At 31.9% G+C, this 15,462-nt stretch overlaps 2 protein-coding genes and 1 long non-coding RNA gene across 38 annotated transcripts in view; 2 read left to right on the top strand and 1 right to left on the bottom strand.

Annotated features, from left to right (window-relative positions):
- The window catches only part of LOC141450533 (uncharacterized), a 248,211-nt gene extending 247,179 nt beyond the window's left edge, over positions 1 to 1,032 (top strand). For all 36 annotated transcript variants that reach the window (XM_074121108.1, XM_074121092.1, XM_074121084.1 and 33 more), the window contains one exon: positions 45 to 1,032. In XM_074121108.1, the coding sequence (XP_073977209.1) occupies positions 45 to 195 (151 nt within the window). In that variant the 3' untranslated portion in view covers positions 196 to 1,032. The remainder of the gene's footprint in view (positions 1 to 44) is intronic.
- Positions 747 to 14,881, bottom strand: LOC141450542 (chymotrypsin-1-like). The gene is made up of 7 exons (XM_074121148.1): positions 14,747 to 14,881; positions 14,608 to 14,677; positions 9,853 to 10,006; positions 9,584 to 9,756; positions 7,113 to 7,214; positions 5,796 to 5,941; positions 747 to 5,463 (listed from the first exon to the last, which is right to left on the bottom strand). The coding sequence occupies exons 1-7, from the start codon at positions 14,795 to 14,797 to the stop codon at positions 5,290 to 5,292; spliced, it is 870 nt and encodes a 289-aa protein (XP_073977249.1). The 5' UTR covers positions 14,798 to 14,881; the 3' UTR covers positions 747 to 5,289.
- Positions 5,586 to 12,946, top strand: LOC141450545 (uncharacterized). The gene is made up of 5 exons (XR_012456165.1): positions 5,586 to 5,701; positions 6,058 to 6,177; positions 7,613 to 7,714; positions 7,850 to 8,027; positions 12,245 to 12,946. It is a non-coding gene; the product is annotated as an uncharacterized lncRNA (long non-coding RNA).
- Positions 14,882 to 15,462: the final 581 nt, after the last annotated feature.

Below are 15,462 nucleotides of genomic sequence, written 5' to 3'. Positions count from 1 at the left end.
AATGACAATTTAATTTTAAATTTTGATTTTATTGTTTGCTATAGAATGGATTCTTATACCCTAAACAATGACCATCTGTATTGCCTCCCACACTACAAACAGCTTTTTATCTCAAAAGGAAATTATGATGAAGGCTTTGGTTCAGATCAGCACAAACGCAAGTGGGATTCACCGACCGCTACTACAACTTGCTGACCAAAAAAATTAAAATATATATATATCTGTAAATTTTTAAATATTTATATATATATTTTTATATATTGTTTTTAAAACAAAATAAATGTGGTAAATATTTATTCTAATTTTGTTTAATAGAATATATAGCTCTTTCTCTGAGTTAAGTGTTCTACATTGTTCATTATTGTAGGATATAGCTCTAAATGTAACATTGTGATGTGTTGGTCATAGTGCCTTATTAAATAAAGTGATACTGTGTAATGAATAGTGTGTGTGCAAATGATTCAAATTTTGTATGCATGTTTTATTCGCTATATTTTTTATTTAATTTTAATTTTTACTGTTCATTATGATGCTATTGTATCTTTTATAGGTACTTATTTAGCCAGTCGATTTGATGAATGAAGCATTTTGGAGTAATTTTAATCCATTCTCGTTACAGAATAAAAGGTGTGCCTTAGCTAAATTTCTTTTCTTTTTTTTTAAATTTTGTTCTATTTAAAATATGGTAATCTGCAAACATACAACTATATTAATTTTAAAATTGTGATAGCAAATCAAGTTTAAAATTATTTTTTTCTTTTTAATCCTTTTTATTAATGTTTTTTTTTTTTTTAATTTTATGTTGACTAGGATTTTGTTACACAAAATGCATTTGTATGTAAATAATCTTATTTGCTACAATTATGTTTATTATCCAATCAAGATTATTAATTTATAATAAATCGGTTTTATATATTTCCTTAAATACAATACTTTGAAACAAAAAGTGGTAAAAAATGGATGTGCAGATTCTATTAATACGCCTACTTTATAAAATAACAATTTTGTTTATATTTTATTTAAATTACAAAATGAGCCAGCCATGCGTGTACATCTTTTTTATAATTATATTAATAATTTGTAAAATATCAAATAATACTAACTTGATTGTTAATAATTACATAAATACATAATTAAATTAATAATATTCTTTCTTTTCCACGATAATCTCTAGTACTAGTTTGATTCAGATATTATTTTAAAAATTTTAACATTAAAAAAGTTTTATGGGAGGTTGGTAAGTAAGTAAAAATGCTGTAAATATTACAACAATGCGCAAATTAAATGTGAAATCTTTTTGAAAGAATTCATTAAATAAAGTAATCTATATCACTTTAGTCACGTTTCTCTCTGGTGATACAATGACTGTACTCACTAAGTTAGTTCTTGTCAGTTTTTCGAAAACATTTTTAATCGAAAAGGTGCCCTTACAAAAAAGTATTTTTAAAAAAAACAAGAGGAGTACGAGTGCAGAAGATGCCTCTTCTATAAACAATGCTTTGTTTTTATTTTTAAGAAGTAACAAAAAAATGTAAACAAAACAAAATTAATGTTTAAAATGCATTTAAATATTAAGAAAAGTTCTTGTTTTTATTTAATTCCTTTTTTGGACTTATTAACCACAATTGGAAAATTATTATAGGACTTAGAATACAATTTTATATTCACTAAATATTCATAAAAATGAATAGCTTTTAGCCAGGACAATAGGAATTAGACATTAACTCCCGTTTAAGAATATATACGCGATGAGCCAACTGAATTGTCGAGTGAGGACCGCAAGCCAAACTGATGTGGAGGAAGAGTCTCTAAAAAAAAATTCTAGGATGGGAGAAGATAGACAGTTCTGTAAGAAGTACGCTTGTGTTTTGATATGGTTACATATTAACCCAGTCAAATCAGGATTTAACGTCGGAATGGAAGAAAATATAAACTTGTATAAATCTTTATTTTGGAATTTTATGAGTTGGCTCAAAAGTCTCATAGAATATCGTGTACGCGTCACCTGAAATCAGAGGTCAACGGTTTTTCTGTAAATATCTTGTTTCCTTTCCATAAATGGCATTTAAAGTTATTACAAAAGTTGTGGAACTTAAAATTCTCTACAAATTTGGTTCTTGCAATTTTCCATACCATCAACCGTACTTGAAATAGAGTACGAAGAGTGGGAGGCGCTTAGACGTATGAATAGTTGACGTTAGATCAACCGTGTAATTCAGTAGGTACGCACCGATTGCTTTGAAATTTGTACACAACGTTGCATTCGAATAAGGACGTGTTTTTATATACCTATTATATAACTGTCACACGAGTGACAGGTAAAAACACTGTCAGACATAAAAACTACACACGCTGTACTAAATATTTTACGAATCCATTTTAATGTTTCCGATTGCATTGTTAAACCGAATGTTCATAGATTTCAATGAGCAAAGAAAATGACCCTGAATCCATCGGCTACATTAACTGTTTTCTTCACGTTATGTCAAAATGACGCGTTTATGAAAACAAGCACTGCTGCATTCGGATCTGTGTCTACGTATTGCAAACGAGGAGAGCGAGTCGACGGACAACCTGTCATATTTAAAGAGACAACGATAGGCAGACTGTACTCCGTGCATATCAATCAAGATGAATGCTTCTTTCTTATAAGCCCGGTCCAACGTTTTCCAACAAGTGAGAATCTGGACAAGCTTGCATTGTAATAAAATAATTCAGTTTGTGACAATGTGTACAATGTATACACCATAGGCCGGCTAGTCTCGCAAGTAGAGGATTAGAAAAAAAAGGAAAATACAAAATTATCATTAAATTTGATAGAATTTCCTCAATTTCTGTTTCGATCATTTTATTTTTAGGACAAGCGTATATTATACACATTTGGTCGGCTATTTTTGGATGTAGTAGTTCATAAAATAAGCAAAAAATATAAAATCTTGATTAGTTTTGTTGGAATTTCCTTAATTTCTGTTTTGAACATTGTATTTTTTAGGACAAGTGTATATTCAGGTCGGTTGGTTTTGTATGTAGAGATAAAAAAAAAGGGAAAATCTACATCCAAATCAAATTCGTGCATTGTTTGCAATCATATTGACCGCCTGCTCTCCTTCATCTGCAACAGAGTTGTAGGAGAAATATAAATCGCACGTGGCTGAAGTTATTTTCCGTCGAATACGTAAGGAAAATGCCAATATTAGCATGGATTCCACAGTTGAAATCTACAATGAAGCGTTGTTATTAAATGAAAATTTGTGGTTCGAAATCATAAACTAAGTTCTCTATCAATCTGGAATGCCATCGCCGAATTTATCTGCTGCTGCTTCGTTCGATGTATAATTGACTCGTGAAACAAATTACAAAAATTACAAAAAGAGTTATCTTTTGTCGTATGTACAATTAAGTATTCCTAAGCTAACGCTTGAGAAAAAAGGCATTTACGATCAAATAATGCAAAGTGTCAACACCGGGGTTAGAGAAATCATCTTCTTAGATCGCCGGAATAACTAGTAAAACGTTCCTGATTAGATTGATTCTCTCAGCAATTCGATCCCAAAATGAATAGCCTTAGTTCTTACATCGTCCAGAATAGTTCCATTTAACCAGACAGCCACAACAAAGCGTGACCGGGTACAGCTAGATTTTAATGTAATTTTACTTAATACCATCAAAATGACATTTTATTTATGAATAATATCCATAAATATTACTTATTATTAGTAAGATTAATAATAACTAAGGTTCCTTAATAATTTTAATATTTTGTAACTTTATGTAACTTATTATGTACTGAATTACACAGTTGACCTAACATTAATATTCATAAGGTTAAGTGCCTCCCACTCTTCGCGCTCTATCTCAAGAACGGTTGTTTGTATGAAAAATTGTAAGAACCAGAATTTTATGCTCTACAGCTTTTGTAATAACTTTAAATGTCATTTAGAGCAAAGGAAACAAGATATTTACAAAAAAAAAAAAACTTTACTACAAATTTTAGTGACCTTTCATCACTTATTTCCGGTGAAGCGTACACGAGATTCCATGAGACTTTTGAGCCAACTTATAAAATGTCTAACAAAGATTTATTCAAGTTAAAAGTAGTTAATAGATAATTATCTTTGCTTCCGAGATTTACTCCATTTGCTTACCTAATTTGACTAGGCTATATGGTTAGATGTAAAGTTAAGAATTCTTAAAGATTATGGTGGTAAGATTTAATAGTTTAAATGGTAGTAAATTTATGAGAGATAGGTCAGCCTATTTTTAGGTCTGTTTTGATCCAGGAGTAGTCAAGACGAAATGAAATGGATGTAGTTTGAAATTTGAGAATTTGGCAGTAGCCTAGATTGATTTATTATCAGTAGTCAACGATTTTGCATATTTAGCGTTCAGATTGTTATAATATTTCTTGGAAATGAGGTTGCTTATACGAAAAAGTAAATTGTTTGATAAAAATTTATATCGTCTGTTGTGACTGACGTTGCTTACCAATTGCTCTGCAGGGATGGCTGTAGTGAAGTTGTCCACTATACAGGGTACTGAAGTTCTCTTGCACATACACATCAAGCTCAGTGTCCCAAGCTTCTTGAAGATTTACAAGAGAGCATTTGTGTAAACATTCATCTTGCATTTTTGTTTTTGCTCTTTGGACAGACCCTTTTGCTTTATCCATAATTATTGTTTTTTAATGCCAAATGCCAAATGTATTTTTTTTTTTTTTTTTTCAAAAATGCATAACTTTGGAACTCCAAAGCAATGTTAATTTTTCAAAAACAGTTTTTCTCACAAAAAAAAAAACTTTTAGAATTCATAATAAAAAATAGGGGTGATTCCCATTTGAAAAAAAAAAGTTAGTATCTCTAACCTGCATATCAGCAGTAGTATTTCTTTTTTTATAATATCATTAGATACTACTCAAAAAATAAAGGGAGTTACGATTTGAACTTTTTTTCCCATCATCAATAATTAGCGATAATAATAAAAGTAATAATAATAATAATAATTAAGAAATATGAAATAAAATAAAAATAAATAAGGAAATATAAATTATAACAGATGGTTTTCATAATAATCTTTTTTATGCTTTTCCGCCTTGAAATTTAAGACATGGTAAAATTTGTCCACAAACACCGCCAACACTAGTTGAGAAAACTGTCCTAGAAACAGTTTGGGTTGGAATATATTTTTAGTGAAAGCAACTGAAAGAAAGATTGGCTCATCAATGGTAGTGTTAATAGAAGATAGCAACGGAATTATTTGTTGTCTTCTCTGGATAGCGAGAAATAAGAATATTTATTGTCGAAGATGGACACCAGTATGCTGGGATATCCAGGAAAGGTAGGCGCCAACATTAGTATACACTCCTGGACTTCCACTTTCACATAGCTGCGTACCAAATGATACTATTCCTATAATAGTTTCTATACCATCTTCTTCTTCAATAACAAGTCCACCTCCACTGTCACCCTAAAATATAAATTTGTTTTATACCATGTAGTGTAATAAGTTTCGCTGATAAATAATAGTAACATACTCTAATGAACCAAAAATACAATTACATCGTGTTTATTTAATTCAAAATATTAAAGTAATGCCAATTTTTTTTTCAGGCAGGCTTTACGTCTAACTACAAATTAGGTAAAATAAGTGCTTCCACTTCTTCATGACACCTATTGGTAGTTGATGTTAAGCCACGTCTGAAAAGGTGATTACTTATAATAATTTATACTTATAAATAATTACAAATGATATCTTACTTTAAGAATCATTTAAGGAATTCTAGAGAATTTTATGCTTACATTGCAAGTTCCAGAGCCTTGATAGAGTGTGCATATTTGCGAATCATCTAGTTCATAGTACATAATGCTAAAATAGATTCTACACTGCCAAAAAGGCATCACAGTAACTTTGGCAGTTTGTAGATTTGCTTGGGCTTTGGTATCACCTTGAATATAAGTGACAAACATTAAGTTGATTTATTAGCTTTCTACATTAATAATAACTTTAAAAAATTAAAGTGTCCAATTCATGATTAAAAACGTTTTAATTCATATTGAAAAGGCTACAAGTTTTTATTGTGAGTCGACGTTTAGTATTTGGAAAGGAAAACTATAAATTCAGGATGTAATATATGATGAAATACCTACTCTTTACCAATTATGCTGAAAAATTTGAGGATGGGTAAGTACATTGATTTGATATATTGAACTGTTGAGTTTGTTGACCAAGAAAACAACAAACGTATTGAAGCTATAAAAATTTTGTGAGCTGGTTGAAAAATTACTTGAGTAAAATTATTCTAAAATTGTGCCATCATCATTTTTACATTTAGACGAATGTCATTCAAAATCTTTGATTGAGTGAGTTGAACATTTAAATATTGGTTTGATACAGGTAGGAAGTAAAGGCTTGGTCCGTGTTGTAAGATTTTATTAATTGGTCAGTAAGCAAATTTAATTTAAGCATAACAATTCGTCGGCGCTCTATATTCCTGTTGGAAGTGCAAGTGGAGATAAGAAGGGGATTGCGAAGACTCAGCAAATTTCTTTTTGGAAATTAATTGCATAAAAAATAAAATTCCAAAACTTTCGTGCAATTCAAGATTTGGAATCTGTAGATTGGGAGGAAAATCAACAATAATTTCTATTTAAATTGCAATTTCTTTAAATTACTGGATTTATTTATGGAGGAAAAGAATTTAATATATCAGTACCTCGGAGGTACACAGCACTATGTTACATTTTCAATTTTTTACAGGAGGGCAAATGAAAGATTTTTTTCTTACTTATAAGCCCACGGGAGTTATTTTGCTTAAATCATTAATGGATAATAAGTAACGAAGACGCACGTTAACAGATGGTTGTGTAATAAAAGAAATAATTTTGTATTAGAAACATTAAAAAAAGAAATTTTGAAAAAATGAACTTAGTGTTGTATACCTCCGAGGTACTGATGTGCGGTAGAACAGAGAAGGAACTTAATTTGGTGTATTTCCAAAAAATCTTTTTTGAAGTTTTAAATCGTTCGGTATTAAGGGAAATTTTAACTTCACTGTTGTGGATTTATCTCAATAATTTCTTTTATACTAATCTTAAACAATTTTTACTGTTACTCACTGTCATGGACTTTTCCCCATCCGGAAATACGGGCTTGGTAATCATCGAATACGTCAGGTTCTCTCTGAGACAATTTAGGCAATCGAACGGGCTTTATATAATCTGGACACAGAACAACAAATGGACATGACAATAAAATTAGTGTTAAGTTTCATTTAACATTAATTAAAACAAAAACCAGCGATTAATAATAATAATAAAGCCTTTTTTAATCAAAAGTACATAGATATAAATGCAAAAGAAAGGAATAAATAGAGCTAAAAAAATGGCATGGATCTAGTACGTCTGGCGATTTAGTTGTCTTATTTTTTAATCACTTATTAACAAAAAATAATTAACATAAATTGCAATGAAATGCACTTTATTTACGAGAGTAGATATATTACTTTTTTCTTTTACTTATTTTTTTAATTTAAAAATAAGTAGCACAATAGACAGCTAGTCAATAAGACATATTTACAAGTTATTTTATTTGTTTTTATTATTGTTTACACTTCCAGACATGTCAAAAGAGGAGTGGCCTCTCGATCTCCTCTCTGTTGAAGAGTCAGTAGAATTTAGGTTTTGGGAGTGTTACCTCTCTGGGTAACTTCTCCACTCTGGTATGTGTGAATGTTATTTATTGTTATCATTGTTGCTTATAACGCCAAATGCGTTGTTTGTAACTAAATAAATAAAAAAAAAAATTATTGTTTAATTATTTAATTTATCTCTTTGTTGAATCAAATTCATTTAAGCTTTCAGATAACCACACAAACTTGTGTATATAAGTTAGAAATGAATTAAGTTAACAGAAGTTACTTACAAGAAGTTTTTTGTTTGACGTGTTAGTCTGTAAACAAGCAGCTCTTCTATTGATACGACTATCTGGTGTAACGTGTGACCACCCACACTTTGTCTTACTGTTTTTGCAAGGTTATAATTTTTTACTTATTCATTTATTTTTTTTATAATTTAAGGCGGGTCAACATCTAAGGTTATTGGCGCCCGGAGCTACTTTTAGTGCTCTGCCGGCCACCGGACAGTATCCTCTCGTTACTGTCCATCACCGGGCAGTGAGCTGTAAGAAGCTCCTAGAAAGAGAAAATCTAAGAGTCAGCAGCTAGATTCAAACCAGGGTCCTCCGCGTGAGAATCCAATACGTTAATCCCTTCCCTGGTTTTAATTAAAGTCATATTTTGAGTAGCTTACATCTATTCCTTCCCCCAAACTGCCTTAAAACGAATTTTTCCTGGGCTCAAACAAAATGAAGCTAAAAGTTATAAAAGTCCGAACATATCGTTAGGAACATTTTCGCGGAAATATTAAAAATGTATTCATTCTTTACTGAATTTAGAAGATACTACCGGTTCAAGAATTTATCTCTGCACATTTAACTGTGGCCATCCATATCATTCACTGAAAAAAAAAAAAAAAATCCAGCTCTTTAAGAAAAATGAATGCTTTTAGCAATGAGCTTACTAAAGTCACAGAAAATCATACAATCCGCACTGCAGATGCTAATCTCTGGTTTGATGATTTTGGCCACTAAGTTAGCCACACAAGCCGTAGGTGCTTCTCTAACAAAATAATGGGCTTTGAGCTTGTTACGCTTTTTTGTTTTTGAAGCGGTTTTTACATAACATACACACACGCCATTTTCTAAAAATAACTTTTTTTTGGATTAAGGTGAAAACTTGATATCGAAAATTAAACTTGATAGCTATACTTAGAGCAATAAGAGGACGTACAAATATTTTTTTAGTAAGTTTTATAAATTAAAAGTAAACTCACTAATGAACTCAGAACATTATCCTAATAATAAATTGTAAAATATACTTCCATACAGCTATTAAGTTTTTTGTTCAATTTTTTTTTTTTTTTTTTTATCTGGCATTGGTTCAAATTTTAATATTTTAATTAAAATGATAAATTCAGAAACCTTACGAGGTATGTGTTCATTATATATTGTGTTTGTGTTAGTGCGTAAAAGAGAGTGTGCGGAACAATCTTGGACTTTCTCAAAAATGTTTTTGAGCTTCATATTTTAATCAAAGCTCTTTTTCAAAAAAAACCAGGAAGCTTAAAGTATCAACAAAACTAAGGCTTTCCCCATCCCTTGTCTCTTTTTTCATTTAAATCCTTGTGCTTTATAAATTCTTTTAACTAGTGCTTTTTAACTTTTTCATTTGATCTCTTTTTTTTCCTAAACTTTTTTTATTTTTCTATCTTGCTTTTCCAAGCTTGCCTTAAAAACCCAGCTTCCATTCCGTCAGTGCTACTAGTTTTTCAGACTTCATTTGTGAGAAAGTCTTATTTGATCTACTAAGTTAAAAAAGTGCCAGCGTATTTTTTACTAATCAAGAAGCGTGTTTTTTTTCTTCTTACATCAAACAACTAGTGAAGAGTTTGTTTTTACCTCAAATTATGAGATGCGAGATTTAGATTCATTTTTGTAAAAACTTAATATCTAGAAAGTGGATTAAGAATACCTAGCAGATAGGGTATCTTGTACTTCAAAGGGATTATCGCTATATCATTTTTCATAAGATACTGGTCATAGTCCTTGTGTAAAATCACATCTTTAGGCGATACCTGGAAAATGGGAGTTCCCGGTTGATATTTTAAGCTTTGACTCCCTACTTGCACTAACATATAATCCATTCTGAAAAAAAAGGATGATTTGAAATTACTATTTATTGTTCTAAAAAATTATAAAATCAGAATTACATAGTTTAAATTTAATCTTAGCATTACGTACCCCTGTAAACAATGTGCAGCTGTAAGAATATGCTGATCAGATATGATCGATCCGCCGCAGATATAACTTACTTCTCCTTTGTATGCTCTGATAAGCGCCTGATAAGGACACTCTTCATTCAATGCTGGCCTTCCTCCAACAATTCTGATTTGGTCTGAAAGCAATATTTTTAGCATGCAATTTATTTAGCTTGGCATGCATTCCGCTAAATAACAAAGTTATCAAGTTTTTTGAAATCCCTGTGCAAGGCACATAGTGAAAACCATTAACTGCAACCCTTCAAAAAACGAATATGAATATATAGGTTTCGTAACCGTAAATTGTTAAACTAAGGATTCAAGATTGGCGAGGAATCGGTCAAATAAAAAACAAACTCGTCTTTTTGCCAACGTTTCGACAAATATATTGTCCTCTTCAGGGCGTGGCTGTGCGGGTTGGTTGAGTTACAGAAAATATAGCCACGCCCTGAAGAGGGCAATATATTTGTCGAAACGTTGGCAAAAAGACGAGTTTGTCTTTTATTTGACCGATTCCTCGCCAATCTAGAATCCTTACCTTCAAAAAACTTGAATGAGAACGGAAGTACGTACTCCTTTTCTCAAAATGGTTCATTTTTTTCTAGATTCTCCTCAAAATTTAATTTGAGATATTTCCGTAAACTTCGCGAACGCTTGGATCTATAAATTTTCCATTCATCATTACTCAGGAAACTTCGTTATAGAGCAGTTATCGGGGAGGGCTTGTGCTAGGTTTTGCTGTGTGGTTACTTTCAGGGTTATGTACGGCCACAAAATGTCTAATCTTTGTAAGTATTAAATATGGCTCAATGTACTTAGAGAAAATTTGTGATTTAGAGCGTTGAGAATAACAATACGGGAAAGTCCAAAGTTCAAAACGAAGTGTAAATGGCGTCGTCTCTAAGTACAATCTCGGTAAACAATCAGCGCCATCCGATTAAAATGATCTTAAACGAATAAAACAAAACTTCAGAATAGTTTTGAATCTTCTGAATAGAAGCAAAATTTAGCGATATTTTCAAAACCAAGATTATTATCTTCTTTCATACTACATAAAGACTAGAAGTTGAGAAAAGTTATCTTTTTTCCTGTTACATTGCTGCTGGACTGTTAATCTTCTAGGCGAATATTTGAAGGTAAATGGAAGTTCTCTTAATGCCACCTTAACCAATCAACGAACCAACTGTACTCTAGGTGTAACCAGCATGAAATGGAATATTTTGAACGCTATACTGGAAACTGTCCGGTTCTGAAGGAATCCAGAACCAATAGTTAGGAAAAGATATGCTATCTAAAAATATAATCTTTTTATAGTAGCAGAAGCAGATAGAAAAGCAGAGAATTTCAAAAAAAAGCTCCGAATTATGAATTATAATAAAACAAATTTGATTTTAAAATTGTAAAAAGGAGAATTGGTTGCGGACAACAGTTAATAGAATTACAACGAAGTTCAGAGGATCCTTATCAGCGACGTAAATACAAAGATTAGAACGGAGATTCATTGGAGTAGAGACATTCTACTAGATTCATTCTGTCAAATCCTTATTTGAGATTTATCAAATTAGACATCCTTCATATTATACATTATCGTACTCACGCCTCAGGTCACCAATCGACACCATTTATCTGCGAGATAATTTATGTAAGCAAACCTTAAGATATTAATTGAAAATCTCTCCCATTAAGTAAGTTCTAGTAATTAAAATCATTTATTCAAAACGGTTCTTAATTTCAAATTTGCTAAGCCCTTTCTTAACGTAATTCTATTTTATACACTGAACCGCTCGCGCCTAACTGTAATTACCCTAAAACTTCCTAGATACAACAACATACAATCTTCTCAACTTCATAACAACCATACATCATATTTGTTTACTGAACAGAGTGCAGATTGGACAGGTTTTGGTAAATTAGTTCCTCATCACAAAATTCAACAACTTCTGTTTATTGATTAGAACAGCTTTATGAAAAAATATATGAACAATATTTTGAGAAAAACTGATGCAGAAATACAAAAAAAAAAAATCATTTTCAGCTAAATTACTGTCAGCCTAAAATTGCTTAATACAAATCTGAAAGAAATAGTAATCAGAAAAGTTCAAATAATCCCAATATTATATCTCTCCTAACTTGCAGTAAATATTTATTTAGCTGTTATATTCAGCTGTGAGAAAGGCCCGATACTTATATGCGGCAATTTGGTGATAGAATAAACGCTTCCTGACAGTACCAATCTATAGAAATATCACTTACACAGAAATATCCAACCATACTCTATGTTCCGTCAGGACTGCACAGACGCCCACATATTTGTCACAAATCCTCCAGTTCTTCTCAATCACAAATAGCTCTATTTATTCAGTGGTCTTTTGCAGGGAGGTATAAAAAGACTAGAAATGACAAGGCGAACGAAGACGCATAATTCTGATCATTGAAGAAGGATTGAGGAAATGAGGACAATGGATAATTTACGTTTAAGCTTTGTTCAAATTTACAACGATGAGATTCATTAAATTTTTTTATCTGTAAATATTAGAATTTTTCGTATACTATTGCCATTTCCAACTCCTAATCTAAGAGAAATAAGATTTAATGACGCAGTTTTCTTAAAAACAGAATACGGACCTCCGCTTTATTATATAAAAAAGATGAAAGGTAGTTCCAATACTACCATCTTATGAAAAGCTTTGCCCTGCAAAATCATCTCAAGAGTCATTAATTTTTTGATGCATAATTATTGTTTAATGTTAGTTACTAGAGATACTTTTTTGTTTATTCTGTGAAGGTGATTCTAAAAAATAATGAATGATTTTTACACTGTAATAATTATTTTTGAGAATGTGCTTCTGATTCTGAACTTAGTTTTTTGGGATATTTTTTTTTTTAAACATTTAATTTCTTTTAGAAATTGTTTTTTTTTTCATCACCCCCTCCTTAAAACATTAAGAAACCCCCCCCGGGGAAGGAGCGTCACGCTCCATACCCCGAATCACTAATATATATTTTGAAGAAAGAAAGTTCTAAAGTTGTTTCAACTTTAGAAAGACACAAATAAATAAGTGGGCTACAGAAGTTGGTGACTGTTAATGCGATTTCCTGATCGGCAAAAGGAAATTGGGTCTGCTTAATGAAACTTTAAGCAGCATCAATCATAGAGCTTTTTTTCTCTAAGATATTGTATATCTCAGTCTGGAATGTCTCAGTCTTGAATGTCTCAGTCAAAATAAAATTAATTGCCGAAAAATTTGAACAGCTTTAACTGGGCATCACAATAGATCCAGTGTCGTCCAACTAGCCAACTAACAAAAAAATCAAAATTCAGAACAAAAATCTATATTTGAAGGAAATACATCAATTACTACAGTGGATGTTTTTAACTTTTGAGCCTGCTGCATATTTAGTATATGTAAGTATTTTCTCTTTTGGTAAAAGAACCCTTGGGAATATATTAAATGTTTTGTTTAAGAACAAAAGATTTAAGGAATTTAATAATTTTGGGGTATATTTGTTAAGCAATCAAGATATTTCACAATCGATTACGGCACTTCATTCTATTTACTTTTTGCGATACTGATATTATTATTATCACAATGATACCCAACTTGTCGTAAATTTAAAAGGAAACTATCTCCTCAAACTTATATTTTTAACTCAATAATAATTCTTGCGTCCGCTATGGGAATGAATAAAAAGACTCACTTATAAGTTTCAGAGTAATAAAACATTAACTGGGTAAACTTTTCTTAACGTTCAATGCTCTCTAAGTTTTCGCCATCATTAACTATTAATTATTGATTTTCCTGAAAAATATATTTATTTATTTAATTTGTTTATTTATTTTGCAACTGTATCTAGCAAAATAAGCAAAAGTGATGAGAGATAAGGATAGCACAAATACACATGCACGTATATAATACACGCGCAGATGGAACGACGACCATCCAGTGATGGAAGCTGTTAGTTCGCCCAGGTTGGCAAGCTTACACAGCAACCATCCTAGGAGATCGGCGTTATGTGTTGAGATGATCGCGTGGCCACCGCCGCTTTAGTCTGCGAAGTGGATTTGAAGGAAGCGTTGTAGTAGAAAGGTTGTGGATAAGAGGTTTGTAACGATTGTGTAGATTTGAGTGAAGTTTTGTGTATCGAGATTGGGCTATTTCAGAAACGAGAGGAATATTTAGATCAGAGTGTATAGTATGATTGGAGACGTAGAAGGGAGCGTTAACTATTGTTCTTAGAATTTTTGATTGTAAGGTTTGAAGTCGGTTGATGTTCGAGTTTTTGGCACTTCCGTAGAGCTGTATTCTGTACGTCCGTATTGGGGCAAGTAGAGCGGTACATAGTGTTCGTTTGTTCGCCAGGGTCAGTTTAGAACGTTTGTCGCGTAGTCTTTTCAACATTTTATACCTCAGATTGAGGTCAATTCGTTTGAGTCTCGTGTGGGGGTTCCAAGTTAGTCGTTTGTCAAGATGTAGACCGAGATATCGTATTTGGTTAGTAATTGGTATAGAAGTATTGTGGAAGGAAAGAGGAGGGAGAGTTTTCTTGTTAAGAGTGAATACTATGTATTTAGATTGCAATTCATTCACTTTGATTCTCCACTTTTGCAGCCAGGGCTCGAGAAGATTTAGGTGAGTTTGGTGTGCACGGCATGCTATTACAGGATCCGTATATTATTCGTATATTATTTTAAATAGTAGTGACATTTTGGTAAATTAGTTAGTAATACGAAACTCACTTGGAAAGATGAACCTCCACAGAGACGATGCTGAGAAAGAAGGTAACTGGAGACCGGCCACAACAGCTAGCTAAAATATAATAAATATAGACCATCATCTAAATGGATTCTCAGAAGTAAAAACAAACGAACTACTTACAGTTGAGAACGAAAACCAAAGGAGGCAGGACAAAGATGTCGAGGAAGGCATTTTAACACATAGATCTCGGTGCTAACCATTAACACTTTATATAATAAAAGAGAAGAAAGCAAACGGACTCACGTAAGATAAGAAATTATTTATTACAGTTATCAACTTTAAATTGACCGCCTATAATCCATTTTTTATAGACGGAGTTTAGGAAATTTTAGTCGGCTTCTTTATTTTACTTTCCTCCAACTACATTTCCTAGGATTAAATGAGGGATTCATTAATTTTACATTTAGCGTTATTTAACAATTAATATTTAAACGCGCCCATAAATTTAATTTTTATCTTTAATAATTCTTCTACAACGTGTACTTTTTGCATTTAATTTAAGGAAATGTCAATTGAATTGAAGGAGTAATATATTTTTACTTCGTGACCGTATGATAACAATATTGTAGATCGTGTAAGCAAGAATTCGGCCAATATATTTCTAATTTTCCGCCAATATTTCCATAAATTTATTGTCTTTCGCACGTCCTATATTGTATAGTGCAGTGATGGCGAACCGTATGACCCGCGGGTCAGACACTGACCCGCGCAAGCTTTTTCACTGACCCACAATTGCTAAGCAGGGGCGGCTCTAGCTCGTGTAGCGCCCGTGTGCAATGAAACCCTGGCGCCCCTAGGCTTCCCCCCCCCCCCGCGGCTATAACTATTAACTTTGC

Source organism: Rhodnius prolixus, unplaced genomic scaffold (genome assembly GCF_049639745.1).
Source record: "Rhodnius prolixus isolate KJV_2025 unplaced genomic scaffold, Rpr scaffold_2, whole genome shotgun sequence".
NCBI lineage: Eukaryota > Metazoa > Arthropoda > Insecta > Hemiptera > Reduviidae > Rhodnius > Rhodnius prolixus.
This window is presented reverse-complemented; position numbering and strand designations above follow the sequence as displayed.

Coding starts and splice junctions, on each gene's coding strand:
- LOC141450542 (XM_074121148.1), bottom strand. CDS start 14,797: ATGCCTTCCTCGACATCTTTGTCCTGCCTCCTTTGGTTTTCGTTCTCA. Junction 14,678..14,746: donor TTTGGTTTTCGTTCTCAACT/GTAAGTAGTTCG, acceptor ATTATATTTTAG/CTAGCTGTTGTGGCCGGTCT. Junction 10,007..14,607: donor GTGGAGGTTCATCTTTCCAA/GTGAGTTTCGTA, acceptor TATTGCTTTCAG/ACCAAATCAGAATTGTTGGA.